General features: G+C 39.1%; 4 protein-coding genes across 4 annotated transcripts; all 4 read left to right on the top strand.

The window, feature by feature from the left end:
• Nucleotides 1-337: 337 nt before the first annotated feature.
• LOC116002157 (transcription factor MYBS3-like) lies at nt 338-3,206 on the top strand. The gene is made up of 3 exons (XM_031242213.1): nt 338-908; nt 1,780-1,988; nt 2,413-3,206. The coding sequence occupies exons 1-3, from the start codon at nt 599-601 to the stop codon at nt 2,944-2,946; spliced, it is 1,053 nt and encodes a 350-aa protein (XP_031098073.1). The 5' UTR covers nt 338-598; the 3' UTR covers nt 2,947-3,206.
• A 2,104-nt stretch (nt 3,207-5,310) lies between these two features.
• LOC116002688 (transcription factor KUA1-like) lies at nt 5,311-7,369 on the top strand. The gene is made up of 2 exons (XM_031242854.1): nt 5,311-6,151; nt 6,576-7,369. The coding sequence occupies exons 1-2, from the start codon at nt 5,921-5,923 to the stop codon at nt 7,107-7,109; spliced, it is 765 nt and encodes a 254-aa protein (XP_031098714.1). The 5' UTR covers nt 5,311-5,920; the 3' UTR covers nt 7,110-7,369.
• A 3,311-nt stretch (nt 7,370-10,680) lies between these two features.
• Nucleotides 10,681-12,011, top strand: LOC116003013 (protein FAR1-RELATED SEQUENCE 6-like). Its single transcript, XM_031243197.1, has 2 exons — nt 10,681-10,852; nt 11,334-12,011. Exons 1-2 carry the CDS (start codon nt 10,699-10,701, stop codon nt 11,717-11,719), a joined length of 540 nt encoding a protein of 179 aa, XP_031099057.1. The 5' UTR covers nt 10,681-10,698; the 3' UTR covers nt 11,720-12,011.
• A 4-nt stretch (nt 12,012-12,015) lies between these two features.
• LOC116003012 (protein FAR1-RELATED SEQUENCE 5-like) lies at nt 12,016-14,263 on the top strand. Its single transcript, XM_031243196.1, has 2 exons — nt 12,016-12,156; nt 12,747-14,263. Exons 1-2 carry the CDS (start codon nt 12,125-12,127, stop codon nt 13,465-13,467), a joined length of 753 nt encoding a protein of 250 aa, XP_031099056.1. The 5' UTR covers nt 12,016-12,124; the 3' UTR covers nt 13,468-14,263.
• The last annotated feature ends 4,515 nt before the right edge of the window (nt 14,264-18,778 follow it).

Below are 18,778 nucleotides of genomic sequence, written 5' to 3'. Positions count from 1 at the left end.
GAAAGCAAAGGGACATATTTCTAATAATCTTGTTGAGGTGGTTTGACATAATTTCTTATTATTTTGTGTTAGGGATTCATTGATTTATTTTTAAAGCGTAAATAATTGTAATGCACATCATATATCGTGTCATTAGATAATATTTGGTAAAAAAATATCATTTTGCAATTTAATATGCATAGCATTATCCCAATAGAAATGAAAAAAATGTTTGGCGTTCCGTTTACACCACATATCTTCCCCGACACCAAATCATCCCTCTCTTTATCTCTTCACCTATATTTAATTTTTAACGTAGTAAGTCATTTCCGTGTTCTGCCTTCTCTCTCTCTCTCTCTCTCTCTCTATATCTATATCTATAATATCCATAGAGGCTTGCTTCGTTTATAGCGCAAAGGCACTTCAATCCAAAAACTGCCCTCCCGGAAGCCCAAACCCTTTTTGCTGTCTGTTTCGGATCATGTGAGAACAGAACAGAGCAGAGCAGCTGAAATCTGTGTGTTGTCGGGTCACAATACAGTGTTGGATCTTCTTGGCCGGTAATCTGATCCGATCCGGTTTTGCGTGTTTGTGGATTCTCTCCAGCTGCGGGTGGGTCATGACGCGACGGTGCTCGCATTGCAGCAACAACGGCCACAACTCCCGGACTTGCCCTAACCGAGGGGTGAAGCTCTTCGGCGTTCGATTGACGGATGGGTCGATCCGGAAGAGTGCTAGTATGGGTAACTTGACCCACTATGCCGCCAGTAACGGCAGCGCCGGCTCCACTACTCCCCACAATGGTATCGCCCATGACTCCCCCGGGGATACGCCGGATCACCCCTCCGCCGCCTCCGCCGCCGCCGCTGATGGCTATGCCTCCGAGGACTTCGTTCCTGGATCCTCCTCCAGTCGCGAAAGAAAGAAAGGTTAACTATTTTTTTTTTTTAATTTCTCTCTTTATTTTTGTGCTTTCACTTGTGACTTGTCATTCTATGTTCAAATATTCATGGCAAAATTTAGTGTTTGTGTATGTATCAATCGGTGATTTAATCGTGAAATAGATAGGAATAAGCTATGATACATGTTGGATTAGCAGATATCTAATAAAGATGGCCTTTTTGTTTTTTTTTTTTTTTTTTTTTTTAATTAGATGGGGGTTGTTGAGTTGCACAGTGTTTGTGTCTTAATTTATGCATCTTATGTTGTTGCTTTGACAACAATGGTTCCTTTGGAAAACACATATAGTATATGCAGTATATAGTATTGGATTGGAGGACTCACAAAATAAATAAATGCATAATTACTGCAGCTAACTACAAATAGCTTTTCTTGGCCTCATAATCAGTGGAAGTTATTGATTGTTCTGTTCTGATTACTTTTTTGAAGTATTCTGGCATGGGGGGGTTCAACTATTGAGAAATGGATAGAAGCTTTAATTCGAGTATGGAGAAATGTAAAGAAGATTATTTATCAACACCCTAGGAAATATCGGATATCTTCTCTGCATTTCACGTGCCTATCTGAGTTGCTTTAGTGGGACTGTAATCTGTGGGTACTACTAGTATTATGATTTGGGTATGCTTGAATGAGACATCACTTTTCACTATATTTTGAAATAGAATTTTTGGTATAGAAATATCATTAGGTCTTATAGTAAGAAATGGCTTTCTTCATGCCTAAGTTTTTGTCTCCGTGCCTGGTTCCATTTTGGAGCATCACTGCAGCATTCTAAAATGCCCAAATATCTTTGTTGTTTATTGTCTGTAGGTTAATGAATGCTGTCTCTTTCCATTGCAGGTGTTCCATGGACCGAAGAGGAACACAGGATGTTTCTTCTTGGTCTACAAAAGCTTGGAAAAGGTGATTGGCGTGGAATTGCTCGCAATTATGTGGTTTCAAGAACACCTACTCAAGTTGCAAGCCATGCTCAAAAATATTTTATCAGGCAAAGTAATGTATCGAGGCGTAAAAGGCGCTCCAGCCTATTTGATATTGTTGCAGATGAAGTAAGAAAAGATTTTCCTCTATTTATTCCTACTTAAACATGCACATAGTTCTTCCCGTCGTCCTCTGTAGATAGATGTAGGCAATATCATCCATCTATGGCAAGAAAGTTTCTGTACAATTGATTCATTTCTCCAACATGTTAATGCTCTCATCTCTGAATGGAGAAATTTATATGCCATACCCTTTCATATAACTGAAAGATAATGGAATCCTGGTGATACTATTCAATCTTGTGATGACTTTCACTTTCTGCTTCTTTTTAGAATGGATATATGTTACAATTGTTTGAAATATTGAGTGAAAAGCATGGTCTGGATTGTTAGAAGCTATAAATTTCATCATTATAATACTGTGCCTGCCGATGTTGCATTTTCTTTGACAAGAAGTTGCTGTTTCTTATTGGTTTTTCATGAAATTTTGCAGCCAGTTGACACTCCAATGGAATCTCAAGATTTCCTTTCCACCAATCATCTTGAGGCCGAGCCACAGAGCAATAATAATGCGTTACCACCTCCTCCTAATCTGGATGAAGAATGTGAATCTATGGGTTCTGCTGCTTCTGCCAACTCCAATGATGGAGAAACCATGCATCCAAATCCCGAGAGCTCCCAATACTCTTATCCAGTTGTATATCCAGCTGCTGCTGCTGCTTATGTGACTCCGATATATCCATTGCCCATTCCATATTGGCCAGGGTACTGTCCAGAGCCAGCCAAAGCAGAGAAACACGAAGTGTTCAAGCCAACAGCAGTCCATACAAAGAGTCCCATTAACGTTGATGAATTAGTTGGTATGTCGAAGTTAAGCTTAGGGGAATCGCTCGCTGATGTCAAGCCATCTGTGTCTCTGAAGCTAGTCGAAGGCTCAACAAGGCAGTCAGCCTTCCATGCTAAACCTGCCGCCGCCTCTGGTAATTCCAGCATCAGCTCTAGCCACAACCCAATCCACGCGGTCTAGCTCAACGTGCCTCGTGTGATGGCTAATCGCTGATGAGCTGTGTTTCCTGTTAATACGAGATAATAGTGTGTTGCTTGGTTAATGGTTTTTGGTTAGTGATAACTTTATTTGTTGGAATAATCTTCTCTAGCTAGCTCGGGTTTTAGGAAATCTTTTAACTGCAGTGTCACTGCTTGTAGCTTGCAGCAGACAGATACTTTTCTTTAAATTATTTGAATTTGACATTTTGATGTCAAGTTCTGAATTACTTTTCCGCTTTACCATTTTTCCTTCAAACGCATTGGGCTCTCTTTGTGCGCAATTTATACCGTGGACCATGTTCCATAATTGTGTTGAACTGATACTGCAGTTGTGTTGATGATATTGCAGTTGTGTTGAAAGGGAACTGCAGTTGCGCGGAACAGAGTCGTTTCATTCGTCAACACAACTGCAGTATCAGTTCAACACAATTGCAGTTCCAGATGGATGAAACGTCCTCTGTTTCGCGCAACTGCAATTCACTTTCAACATAACTGCGGTATCAGTCATGATCATGGTCCACGGTATAACGACTGCTCTTTGTGCTCAGCTGCATACTATTTATTAGCTTGTTCCCATGCTTGAGAAATTTAAGTCTTCCGTGGGTGGGGGGGTGGTGTTAAAAATTTCAACTGAGGTATGGTATGATTCACCTTTTTTGAGTGATAAGGAAATCCGTCGGTCCTCTAATGTTGTGATCTTAATTGGTAAAGGAAACTTAATAAGTTGTTTTCGTTGAGAGTTGAATTTGTAATTATTGAGTGTTATTTTTTGAAAGTTTATTTTTTTATGTACTAAAAGTTATTATTTAGTATACTATTAAAATATGAATTTTTATTACATTAAAAATGAACATAATATTAAAAATAATCCTTTATGCGTGATGCTCGTTATAATTTACCTTAGTTGAATGACTGGTCCAACAGATACAAGGCAAATTATACCGTGCACCACGGTGCACATAGCAATGTGCACCACGTATCTAAACGACGTCGTTTTGAGTATATAAACTAATCGTTCGTTTTTTTGGAAATCACGTTTCCCGTTTCGACCGTTCTCTGTATTTATGTAAATATTCTGTGTATTCCAGGCAATCATTCTGTGTATTCTAGGCAACTGTTCTGTGTATTTATGTTAGTAACACATGTTGTGATGTTTGTGCATTCGAATGTTTAGGAGGATGAGTTCTGTGTATTTTGTGTCAACATTCTGTGTATTCATGTTATTAACACAGGTTGTGTGTGTTTTGTGCATTCGAATATTAGGAGAATCAGTTCTGTGTATTTTTGTGTCAATATTCTGTGTATTCTGGGCAAACATTCTGTGCATTTTAGGCAAACGTTCTGTGTATTCTATATAATGATTATGTGTATTATAGATGAATTTCCTGGAGTTATTCGCGTCCACTAACATATGTGTATTTGTGTCAATATTCTGTGTATTCTGGGCAAACATTATGTGTATTCTAGGCAAACGTTCTGTGTATTTAGATAATGATTATGTGTATTATAAATAATGAATTCTCTAGAGTCATTCGCGTTCGCGTCTATTAACACTGAAACGACGTCGTTTTACGTACGTGGTGCACATTGTTATGTGTACCGTGGTGCAGGGTATAACAATTGCAGATACAATGGGTGTTATTTTCTGCATATTGCGATGGACTATCACTTCAAATTTTCTCTTCAGTCTGCTAAAGAAACTTTCTAGTTTCCAAATTCCAAGCAGCCGAAGCCCATAGAAAAGGGGAAAAATGGGGCTGTCCATGGAATCCAAGTTAAAGAGGAAGTGTATACATGATAAATTATTCTGTGAATCCAGATCTAAAATACACAATTTACATATCGAATGTTACAATTTATATATTGAATGTTCACAATTTAAATTGTGAACATTTAGTGGCAATTATGCTATGAACATGGGTGCATATAAGTGTTACATTTGCATTTTGACCCGACCCGACCCGACTCGTCTCATGGTGAGACGGTCTCACACAAGTTTTTGCCAAAATATGAATGTTTTGAAACTGGGACAAAAATAGAAAAAACTCATTTGGAACATGCGTTTGAGGTTAGAAACACATGTATGTCTCATTTGCGTTCTATTTTCTTTACTTTTTATTTGGAATACTGAATCCAAACGCAAGTGGTACATGCGTTTGAAGTATTTTATATGTCAAACGCATGCACCACTTGTGTCTGATTAAAAAAAAAAAAACAATTTGTCGCTGTCGGCGACCATGGTTGCCTTATCCTTCGCCGGAGAAGGTGACCCAGAGTTGGTTGCCTTCTCTTTTTTTTTTTTTTTTTTTTTTTTTTTTTTTTAATTAGATGGGGGGTTGTTGAGTTGCACAGTGTTTGTGTCTTAATTTATGCATCTTATGTTGTTGCTTTGACAACAATGGTTCCTTTGGAAAACACATATAGTATATGCAGTATATAGTATTGGATTGGAGGACTCACAAAATAAATAAATGCATAATTACTGCAGCTAACTACAAATAGCTTTTCTTGGCCTCATAATCAGTGGAAGTTATTGATTGTTCTGTTCTGATTACTTTTTTGAAGTATTCTGGCATGGGGGGGTTCAACTATTGAGAAATGGATAGAAGCTTTAATTCGAGTATGGAGAAATGTAAAGAAGATTATTTATCAACACCCTAGGAAATATCGGATATCTTCTCTGCATTTCACGTGCCTATCTGAGTTGCTTTAGTGGGACTGTAATCTGTGGGTACTACTAGTATTATGATTTGGGTATGCTTGAATGAGACATCACTTTTCACTATATTTTGAAATAGAATTTTTGGTATAGAAATATCATTAGGTCTTATAGTAAGAAATGGCTTTCTTCATGCCTAAGTTTTTGTCTCCGTGCCTGGTTCCATTTTGGAGCATCACTGCAGCATTCTAAAATGCCCAAATATCTTTGTTGTTTATTGTCTGTAGGTTAATGAATGCTGTCTCTTTCCATTGCAGGTGTTCCATGGACCGAAGAGGAACACAGGATGTTTCTTCTTGGTCTACAAAAGCTTGGAAAAGGTGATTGGCGTGGAATTGCTCGCAATTATGTGGTTTCAAGAACACCTACTCAAGTTGCAAGCCATGCTCAAAAATATTTTATCAGGCAAAGTAATGTATCGAGGCGTAAAAGGCGCTCCAGCCTATTTGATATTGTTGCAGATGAAGTAAGAAAAGATTTTCCTCTATTTATTCCTACTTAAACATGCACATAGTTCTTCCCGTCGTCCTCTGTAGATAGATGTAGGCAATATCATCCATCTATGGCAAGAAAGTTTCTGTACAATTGATTCATTTCTCCAACATGTTAATGCTCTCATCTCTGAATGGAGAAATTTATATGCCATACCCTTTCATATAACTGAAAGATAATGGAATCCTGGTGATACTATTCAATCTTGTGATGACTTTCACTTTCTGCTTCTTTTTAGAATGGATATATGTTACAATTGTTTGAAATATTGAGTGAAAAGCATGGTCTGGATTGTTAGAAGCTATAAATTTCATCATTATAATACTGTGCCTGCCGATGTTGCATTTTCTTTGACAAGAAGTTGCTGTTTCTTATTGGTTTTTCATGAAATTTTGCAGCCAGTTGACACTCCAATGGAATCTCAAGATTTCCTTTCCACCAATCATCTTGAGGCCGAGCCACAGAGCAATAATAATGCGTTACCACCTCCTCCTAATCTGGATGAAGAATGTGAATCTATGGGTTCTGCTGCTTCTGCCAACTCCAATGATGGAGAAACCATGCATCCAAATCCCGAGAGCTCCCAATACTCTTATCCAGTTGTATATCCAGCTGCTGCTGCTGCTTATGTGACTCCGATATATCCATTGCCCATTCCATATTGGCCAGGGTACTGTCCAGAGCCAGCCAAAGCAGAGAAACACGAAGTGTTCAAGCCAACAGCAGTCCATACAAAGAGTCCCATTAACGTTGATGAATTAGTTGGTATGTCGAAGTTAAGCTTAGGGGAATCGCTCGCTGATGTCAAGCCATCTGTGTCTCTGAAGCTAGTCGAAGGCTCAACAAGGCAGTCAGCCTTCCATGCTAAACCTGCCGCCGCCTCTGGTAATTCCAGCATCAGCTCTAGCCACAACCCAATCCACGCGGTCTAGCTCAACGTGCCTCGTGTGATGGCTAATCGCTGATGAGCTGTGTTTCCTGTTAATACGAGATAATAGTGTGTTGCTTGGTTAATGGTTTTTGGTTAGTGATAACTTTATTTGTTGGAATAATCTTCTCTAGCTAGCTCGGGTTTTAGGAAATCTTTTAACTGCAGTGTCACTGCTTGTAGCTTGCAGCAGACAGATACTTTTCTTTAAATTATTTGAATTTGACATTTTGATGTCAAGTTCTGAATTACTTTTCCGCTTTACCATTTTTCCTTCAAACGCATTGGGCTCTCTTTGTGCGCAATTTATACCGTGGACCATGTTCCATAATTGTGTTGAACTGATACTGCAGTTGTGTTGATGATATTGCAGTTGTGTTGAAAGGGAACTGCAGTTGCGCGGAACAGAGTCTGTTTCATTCGTCAACACAACTGCAGTATCAGTTCAACACAATTGCAGTTCCAGATGGATGAAACGTCCTCTGTTTCGCGCAACTGCAATTCACTTTCAACATAACTGCGGTATCAGTCATGATCATGGTCCACGGTATAACGACTGCTCTTTGTGCTCAGCTGCATACTATTTATTAGCTTGTTCCCATGCTTGAGAAATTTAAGTCTTCCGTGGGTGGGGGGTGGTGTTAAAAATTTCAACTGAGGTATGGTATGATTCACCTTTTTTGAGTGATAAGGAAATCCGTCGGTCCTCTAATGTTGTGATCTTAATTGGTAAAGGAAACTTAATAAGTTGTTTTCGTTGAGAGTTGAATTTGTAATTATTGAGTGTTATTTTTTTGAAAGTTTATTTTTTTATGTACTAAAAGTTTATTATTTAGTATACTATTAAAATATGAATTTTTATTACATTAAAAATGAACATCAATATTAAAAATAATCCTTTATGCGTGATGCTCGTTATAATTTACCTTAGTTGAATGACTGGTCCAACAGATACAAGGCAAATTATACCGTGCACCACGGTGCACATAGCAATGTGCACCACGTATCTAAACGACGTCGTTTTGAGTATTATAAACTAATCGTTCGTTTTTTTGGAAATCACGTTTCCCGTTTCGACCGTTCTCTGTATTTATGTAAATATTCTGTGTATTCCAGGCAATCATTCTGTGTATTCTAGGCAACTGTTCTGTGTATTTATGTTAGTAACACATGTTGTGATGTTTTGTGCATTCGAATGTTTAGGAGGATGAGTTCTGTGTATTTTGTGTCAACATTCTGTGTATTCATGTTATTAACACAGGTTGTGATGTGTTTGTGCATTCGAATATTAGGAGAATCAGTTCTGTGTATTTTGTGTCAATATTCTGTGTATTCTGGGCAAACATTCTGTGCATTTTAGGCAAACGTTCTGTGTATTCTATATAATGATTATGTGTATTATAGATGAATTTCCTGGAGTTATTCGCGTCCACTAACATATGTGTATTTTGTGTCAATATTCTGTGTATTCTGGGCAAACATTATGTGTATTCTAGGCAAACGTTCTGTGTATTTAGATAATGATTATGTGTATTATAAATAATGAATTCTCTAGAGTCATTCGCGTTCGCGTCTATTAACACTGAAACGACGTCGTTTTACGTACGTGGTGCACATTGTTATGTGTACCGTGGTGCAGGGTATAACAATTGCAGATACAATGGGTGTTATTTTCTGCATATTGCGATGGACTATCACTTCAAATTTTCTCTTCAGTCTGCTAAAGAAACTTTCTAGTTTCCAAATTCCAAGCAGCCGAAGCCCATAGAAAAGGGGAAAAATGGGCTGTCCATGGAATCCAAGTTAAAGAGGAAGTGTATACATGATAAATTATTCTGTGAATCCAGATCTAAAATACACAATTTACATATCGAATGTTTACAATTTATATATTGAATGTTCACAATTTAAATTGTGAACATTTAGTGGCAAATTATGCTATGAACATGGGTCCACCTTGCAAGGTGGACCTGGGTCTATGTTCACAAATTTAGAACTCTATATTCACAATTTTATATTTCAATATACAAAATTACATTACTCAACATTTACAATTTTTGAACTCTATATTCATAATTTTATTATATAGATTCAAAAATTGTGTGATAGTGTGATACTATTGAATATAGAGTTTTGATACTGTTCAACAAAAAGTTATGAAATTGTGAACATAGAGTTATGAAATTGTGAACATGAAATTATGAAATTATGAACATAAAGTAATGAAACTGTGAACATGAAGTTATGTAATTGTGAATATAGAGTTATGAAATTGTCAAGGTGAACTCAGGTCCATGACATAACAACTGACATTCAGTATGTAAATGGACACGGGTCCATCTTGCAAAGTGGACCTAGGTCTATCAATTGTTATACCCTGCACCACGGTGCACATAGCAATGTGCACCACATACGTAAACGACGTCGTTTCGATGTTAGTGGACGCGGACGTGAATAACTACAGGAAATTCATTATCTATAATACACATAATCATTATTTAGAATACACAGAATGTTTGCCCAAAATACACAGATGTTAGTGGACGCGGACGCGAATGACTCCAGTGAATTCATTATCTATAATACACATAATCATTATCTAGAATACACAGAACGTTTGCCTATAATACACAGAATGTTTGCCCAGAATACACAGAATATTGATACAAAATAGACAGAACTCATCATCCTAACATTCGAATGCACAAACACATCACAACCTATATTAATAACATGAATACACAGAACTCATCCTCCTAAACATTCGAATGCACAAACACATCATAACATGTGTTACTAACATGAATACACAGAACGGTTGCCTCGAATGCACAGAACGGTTGCCTAGAATACACAGAATGATTGCCTGGTATACACAGAATATTAACATAAATACAGAGATCGGCTGAAACAGGAAACATGATTTCCAAAAAAACGGACAGTTAGTTTATAATGCTCAAAACGACGTCGTTTACGTACGTGGTGCACATTGCTATGTGCACCGTGGTGCATAGTATAATTTGCCTAGGTCTATGGTATAACTATTGTTAGGTTAAAAGTGGCACTTAGACCCTCACTTTTCTCCAAATGCCCAACCCAACTAAACTATAACCCTAGTTACAAGTATCCAACACCATATATAGTAGAAGCTGGTAAAAGAAATTTAAACATTTATAATAAACATTTGTTAATTTAATATTAAATTTTGGATGAGTCATTTTAACCTGTTAACCTAGTAGCCTGAATGTATTATTTCAGCTACAAAATGTATAAAATAAATAATCCATATATACAATAATTTATTACATATTCACATCCAAACAATCGTAATTTTTGTTATAAATAATGTTTATTGTGGACATTATTGCTTTGTGTTACGATTTTGCGTGTGTGTGTGTATATATATATATAGGGTTGAATTCTAATGTAAACACCCTTAAAATACAAACATGTGGATTAATTAGAGCCCTCAAATTAGATATGATGTGCGGCTGAGGATTACTACCCAAATATAATGACAGAATCCTATTATTAATACTTAAAGGGTAATTAAGGCAAATCACAATGTAGTAAACATATCAGTTATATTTGGTATGAAATTCCCGCAAGAAATAAGGATACGTAAACTTGGAAGGATTAGTATACTACTGCCGCCCATCCAATCAACGAAAGAAGGGTTTCGGCGACAGCAGATGGGAGAAGACGCCATGGATGCGAACGCACAAGAGCCACAGGGTGACGACACAGGTTAGTAATCGGGTTTGCATTAGTTTATACTAACTATTTGTATTGCAACACATGATGGTTAGATAATTGATGAACATAAACGATTAATGATTCGAAAGATTAATTGGGTGCTGTAATGTGTTCGTGGAATGCTGCATTGTACGACGGCAAGTGATGTGGGAGGTATAAATTATTTACACAGCGCACACAGTTAATGGTTATGACACACACAACCCACTGTGCAGTGTCACATGTGTTGATAAGTTTAGTAGGACGGGCAACCAACAGCGGTGCGCACACACCAATTTCCAGAGTAGACTAAGCCACATAAAGCCTCCTCCCGCGGCCATACGCAGACGTGTGCACACGGTGTGGAAGTGTTAACGTATGGATGGTAACCCCATTAGCACACATATGCATGGCCGTGAGCACACAAGGATCACATGTCACACTGGTCGTTCACATGATTAGAATACTGACACAATAACTTGTTAATCCACAGAGTGCATGGAAAATGACAAGGGAGAGTTTGAATGCGAGATGGAAACGTCTCTAGATGGGACCAAACAATGGTTACCTAAAGCAAGCCCTGAAGAAACGCCATATGTTGGGCAACAATTCAAGACAGCCGAGGAGGGAATCCTATTCTACCAAGCATATGCAAAGGCCGTCGGTTTTGATGTCAGACACAACACAATGCGAAAGACGAGGGATGGAGAAGTGGCAATCAAATACATGGTATGTTCACGGGAAGGATTCAAACCTGTAAACATACAGAAAACAAATGCAATTGCAGTGGGCACAGTACAAAAGAAACGAAGGAGAGTTTCTAAACGAGTTGGCTGCAAGGCGCGAATAGTGATAACGAGATGCCCTCAGGGTGGATAAAAACTACATGGTGTAGAGCTGCGTCACACACACTGCCTATGCTCAGACGTAGGGCGCCCATTCCTAAAAATAAATAGGAAGCTTGACAGCGCCCACAAAACATTCTTAGCAAATTGTGCAAAGGCAAACATAGGACCCAGCAAAGGATTTAGGCTATACAAAGAGATGGTTGGAAGTTTTAGTGCCATAGGAGCAACATCCATTGACTTCTGCAATTTTAGGAGAGACATGTTGGCATATATTTCAGGAGCGGACGCCCAAATGCTAGTGGAGGACATGTTCAAAAAGAAGGAAATTAATCTAGACTTCTATTTTGATTTTGATCTAGACGACAATGGCCAACTTTGCAATATTTTCTGGGCAGACGGGATTGCACCTAAAAATTTTGCATGCTTTGGAGATGTGATGTCCTTCGACGCTACGTACAGTACAAACAAGTAAGTAACAATATTTTGACTACTTTAAATAGATTCCTAAATAGATGTCGGGTAATCGTTGATACATATGTGTGCGACGTATTTACCAAATGTGTGCAAAACCATACAGGTAGGAATGTGTGCTTACCCATTTTTCCAGTGTGTGCATTCTACTAAGTTGGAACGAGTAGTTGTGCTATATCTTAAGTAGTGCAGTGATAGTGATAATCCGAACTGTCTGGTCGCTGTTTTTTAGTTTTGTGCATTGCCCGTTATTCAGCGAACAACGTGGTTTTTTATTTTTTTATTTTTTTATTTTTTATGTGGAGCTTTATTAGTTTTGTGGTTTATTAGTTTGTGCTTTATTAGTTTTGTGCATTGAGTGTAACAAATGAACAGCGTTGTTTTATTTATTTATTTATTTATTTGTTTTTAGATTTTACTGATCACGCTACATGTTTTTTACTATTGGGTTGCTTATTATAAGGCGTGTGTGCTGGCGCAGAAAGACTTGCGTGCAACAACGTATTGTTACATGCTTCTGATAATAAGTGTGTATTGTTACAGTAATAACTGTGTGCACGCACCTACTGACCTAATATACCCCACAGGTACAAGCTAGTATTTGTTCCATTCACAGGAGTGGACAACCACAAGAGATGCATTACATTTGGAGCAGGGCTACTGAGTAAAGAAAACAGCGAATCATATGAGTGGCTACTGAATAGCTTCAAGACTGCCATGGGGGCGACACCAAGATGTGCAATAACAGATCAAGACCCTGTATTAAAGGTGACGCTTCCAAAAGTCATGCCAACAACAAGACACAGGTTCTGTATGTGGCACATTATGACAAAGGTGGGAGACAAGGTCAGTACTGAATTAGCCAAGAACAAAGAATTTAGAAAAGCTCTGAACAACACAGTATGGGATGAAACATTAAGTATCGAGGAGTTTGAGACTAAATGGCAAATGTTAATGGAAGAATACAACCTAAGTGATGACACGTGGTTTAGCCAGCTGTATGAGGCGCGTGCTAACTGGATACCAGCATACTTACAGGACATTTTTATGGGAGGACTATTGAAAACAACATCCCGCTCCGAGTCAGAGAACAGTTATTACGGCAACTTTACAAACCATCACTGCACACTAGTCGAATTCTACATGCAATTCAACAGCGTCATAGAGGAACAAAGATATAAACAAGGAAAACTAAATGCAGAGTGTGAAGGATCATTCCTTGAGATCAAAACACCGTTGGGCATTGAGCGTCAAGCGGCAGCAGTGTACACTACAACCATGTTCTACGAGTTCCAGAAAGAGCTCTAGGAATCCAGTTTCAAATGCAATATCACCAACAAGATCACCACGAACGAGGAGTGGGTGTATATAGTGCAAGAGAACGGGGGCAAACAGTATGAGGTAAAAATGCAGACCACTGTAGAAAAGACAGAATGCACATGTAACAAATTCAATAGAATGGGAATCCTGTGCAGACATGTGTTATTAGTTTTCAAGAACGAAGGGGTGGACGAAATACCAGTAGAATATATTGTTGGTCGGTGGACAAGAGATGCGTGCACATGCCCAATACATGACATTTGATGGGCAACAACGGCAAACTCCCAAGGGGAGATTGCGGTAAGATCCGTTGCAAATCAACTTTGGAATGAATTTTACAACTGTCTGGGTCTGGTAAATGGGTGGCAAGAGAAGATGGAAGAAATGCTAACAACACTACAGCAACTGAAAAAGGGATTCCAAAAGGAGAGACAATAATAAAAAAAACCCCGACACCACCATAGAATCCATATTGGGCTCCAAACCAGCAGGCGAAGTACACATTAAACCGCCAAAGGTTGCAAACAACAAGGGACGTGGGAAGAGATTGAAAAGCAATAAGGAGAAGGCAATGTAGAAGGTTAAAAAGAAACCAAGAGTATGCGCAACATGTGGTGGGACAAAACATTACAGCCGAAATTGTGAAGAATACAACACTCATGAAAAAGATTAAACTACTGGTTTTTTTGTTAAAATAAGATTACCTTAAATTCATTTCGTTGTAATGGGATATTTTTTTAAGTGCATCGCTTCAATAAATGGACACTGCCATTTAGTTATGCAATTAATCGTGTTACTGGGACATTAGGTGCACGCATAGGAAATACTGTACTGCACACAGTAAAACCCCTAGGACTACACCAAACTCAATATAGCACAGATTTGCATTGAAATACCACAAGCGTGAGCATCAGCAAGTGGCGAAAACCCCTAACACAGAAACACGGATTGAACTATTTAATAAGCGAATATCATTAAAGAGTAGTGGCTGTCCATGTGAATGGGTTAATGAGTAAGCTGCATAACTGGTGGTTAACAACTCCTGAAATCCCCATCCAAACACTAAAATGACGTGATGGCATACCGAAGTGCACCCCCGAAAAACACACCCAGCACACACCCTAATCGGAATTAGACAGACCCCAATTTATGACCCACAGATGTACCAATTCTAACTGGAAGAAAAAAGAAACGGATATTAAAAATAACACAAGTATGCAAAATGTAATATATTAATGTTGTAAATAGTACGTTGGCCAAAAAGTAAGTAACAAACGTCGGCATGCACGCACTGCAATATCTAAGTGCACATCCCAAACTACGTTATCAAAAAACTAAATACCCTAATTATGAGAGAATAAAAATAGCACTAACACCAAAATAGTTTGCCCACAATGTGGCCCAAAAATACCCCAGCACAATAGCCAGTTCACAACCCCCACGTGCACACAACAATACTACAAAGAAGCGAGTGGTGCATTGATAGACTGATACGCCCTTGCCACATATGTCGAACTATGTATATTATACTCCGATACTGCAAGCTCTTTCATGTACCGCAACCTCAATTTGTGTAACGTACTCTGATCGCCCTTGACAAGACCACAATTCCACTGCTTGACCGTTTGCCCAGTAAACGACTCCATATGCCACATCAAATAAACCCCACAATCAATCTTATTGTTGGGAACCCTCAAACGCATTTGCATCTGCTTTGGTTCTAGCCCAGCACACAAGATTGACCTCTCTGGATGACTTTTTGTGAAGAACTCTTGCAGCATGTCTTGCTGCAAAAACAACGAAGAAAGGTAAAATTTATGAGTACCAATACAGTTGGCGAAACCAAATAAAAATGCTAAAAATAAAGTAAGAAATAATACCATATCAATGAGAGACTCCCCATACTTGAGCCTCTTTGCTCTAGGTGAAGAAGAATTATCGATGATCTCCATACGAAAATGACGAAAATCAAAGCAGATCAGGAAATAATGTTCACTAGGGATGATGGGGAAAAACATCTGACAAAATGAAGGGAATGAATTATGAGCAATAGTGCACAGAATGAAACACATGTACGCACAGAACTAATAACAACGGAATGTTCAGAACCTCACAGAACAAAAGGAGGCAAGCAGTGCACGAACGGAAACCTCACTAGCGCACACAGTATCCCAAAGCAGTGCACACAGGCAGACCACACACACAACATTACCGCAAACAACCACACGTAGCAAACTGGCAGCTCACACAGAAGCCCTCCCTCAGTGCACGCAATACGACACCCCACCGACCCCGCATAGAACTTAGAGAAAACATACCAGATCAACTTTTCCAAGGTCTTCATATAGGGACGACTCCTGGTCCACTTTCAAACCATCCCGGAACCAACCCACCCTCAACCCACGATCGTGAGAACTATCGACCATTGTATGAAGCTGAATAAAACAAGGAAAAAAAATGAAATCATAACCAATAACCTAACACCCACCCCAAGCTACCACCCAACACAAAGGAAAAAAAATAAGATAAAAAATAAAAAAAAAGTATTACAGTAGTATAAGTGGATGTAAAAAACGTGATGGTGCACCAGGGGCCTTCACACGTTCACGTTGATTTAAAAGGGACGCCCATGCATCAATAACTGCAACTCCAACCTCAGACCCCGGGACTAACGTTAGCAAATCATCCTACCGAGCAAGCCTCGAACCAATACAGAATACAACTTCCTCCCTAATAAACAAACAACCAACAACTATTAACAACAATATAAAACCAAATGACAATAACAAATATTAAAAACAAACGACCCAACAAAAACACACATGTTATCAGCGCCCCCGGCCAGCAACCAATTCACAATGACCGCCTCATCCGGAGGATCAGGCAATGATCCTACAGCCAGATCGCTCGTACCGTCAAATTTTTCACCAAGCGGACCAATGCCCCTAACAGCATCAGGAGGTAACCTTGCTGCCCGAACAGTTTTCAAAGGAGCACCACATACCGCGCCGTCCGAACGACAATGGTCAACCCCTATGACCTGGTCAGCCGGCTCCTGCACTCAGTAGAAAACACACATCAGTTAAAGTACACGCACAATTATACCACAGTGCACCAATTTAAGTATTGTTGTAAAACACCATGCACAGACCCCACTGCACAATGGGAACCAAAGCCGTGCACACACCGTAAATTAAACAACATTACCCCGGATTTCAGTACACACAGGTTTATACCAGAGTGCACCCATTCAAGTATTATTGCAAATCATCATGCACACACAGCAACGCACAAAGGGGACCACAATCACTGTGCACACACATAATTAAACAACATCACACTAATGACTCTGACAGTGCACAACATACATAATGAGCAGAGTGAATACATATGTTAAACAGAAATAATAACAAAAAAAAGAACCAATACCCCAAACGGAGTAGCCTCGTCTGGTGCGACAGCAGTACCCTCCAATTCCACTTCAGTGCCACTAACCTGACCAAAAATCTCAGCGCCACCCGCAACCGGAGATGCAGACATATCACCGGAGCAACATAAATTACCAACTCAATATTTGCGTGTCCAGCATGCTAGTTTTATGATATTTGTTTAAAAAAGAAAATAAGACAACAAAAGAAAATCATGTACAACCCACAAAAAAATTATAATGCAACAAAGAACATAAAATGGTGCACCCACTTAGATATATTACACCACACATAAAAAAACAGAACTGCACATTAAGTATTATCCCGGTGTGCACACACTTACTTATGTTACAGCACACATAAAAAAACATAAGTGCACTGTCCACAGTAACCCGGTGCACACACTTGCCATGTAATAAAATAAACACCACATGGGCAACAGTTTAATATAAGAACAATGCACTAAAAAAATCAATAGAGAAAGGAAGGACGAAAACCTCTACCGGACTACCAACTGCAGGATTAACAAGGTTAACATCACCACCCTGGAAAGGAGAGGGAGACGCACACGCAACACCAACACTAGTAACATGATCAGCAACCTATAAACAAAAGAACACACAACATGATATATAGATTCACATTAAGGAGCAAAACAAAAGAAACAAAAAAAGGTATCATAAACTTACCAACCCCAAACCATTAGACCTATCACTCCCTGCCAGCCCACAATCAGGGTCATTATCACCACCCTCGGCTCGTACCCCATCATTAAAGTCTTGGGTTAACCCCAAGCTAAACGAGGGCATGTCCATAAACTCATTGCGCTCCATAATAGCCCGCTCTATATCCTCAATCGCGCGAATATTTTCTTCCTTGCTCCAAAAAATATCCTCACGCTGCGAGAAAGTCGACTGGCTAGGTTGAGAACCAGCTGAAACCGTGCAATTCGCCTCCTGTTTCAACCCTACCAGAACCTGAATAGCCTCACGCAACTGTCCACAAACTTCCCCATCAAAGACCCCATCACTTGCGTTCTTCACCAACCGCAACAACTCACGGATAGACCTAGCAGCAACCGTTGTTGCCTCCGCAACAACTTCAGCAAAAGTATATAAAACAAAAGTAAGAAGAAAACAGTCAAACACCAAAACAGTATGTGCACTTCTCCTTCTTACGGAGTGCACACAGACACACACCTGTGTGCACCCACAGCAAGATAATTTAAAAAACAGCGCGCTACAAAGTAGTAGACCTACCAACGAAGAGAATAAAAAAAATGAAAACCCGAAAACAAAACAAAAAAAAAAAAGCAAAAAAAAAAAAAGTAGAATACCTTGGGACCATACACACAACCCGTCACTACGCTTGAACAGCCACCGACATCTTCCCCATGACCCTGGGTGGGATTACCGACACCATCTGCGTGCACCACATCATACTCTGGAAGCTCAATCACCCCACGTCCGAACCCACCAAATCGAATCTCTGAAAACTTCCGCTGATTAAGTAACTCCTTCGACCATCCACGAAATGCAGGAAACAACCTCGGGATTGGTCGCGCAAAATGAACGACTCGATCAATATAAAATAGATGTAGACGAAAATATAAACAACGAAAACATGAAAATATAGAAGAGAACACGATGACAAAAAGCCAAAAAACCAGAAACAAAATAACAATAGATGGAAAAAACCACAGTACCGCAACAAACTCGACAGGACCAACGAAAATTTTATGGTTGCCAGACTTCCACGCAGCCTGAGTCTCAACCAAAGCATCAACCACAAGCTTACACCAATTCAGATCCCGGATTCGTGCAACACATCAAAGTGATTAAAGTACATCTGATTTGCATAACCATTACACA

Source organism: Ipomoea triloba, chromosome 13, assembly GCF_003576645.1.
Source record: "Ipomoea triloba cultivar NCNSP0323 chromosome 13, ASM357664v1".
NCBI classification, from domain to species: Eukaryota; Viridiplantae; Streptophyta; class Magnoliopsida; order Solanales; family Convolvulaceae; genus Ipomoea; species Ipomoea triloba.
Note: the sequence above shows the minus strand (reverse complement) of the source record. Positions and strands in the feature narration are given on the sequence as shown.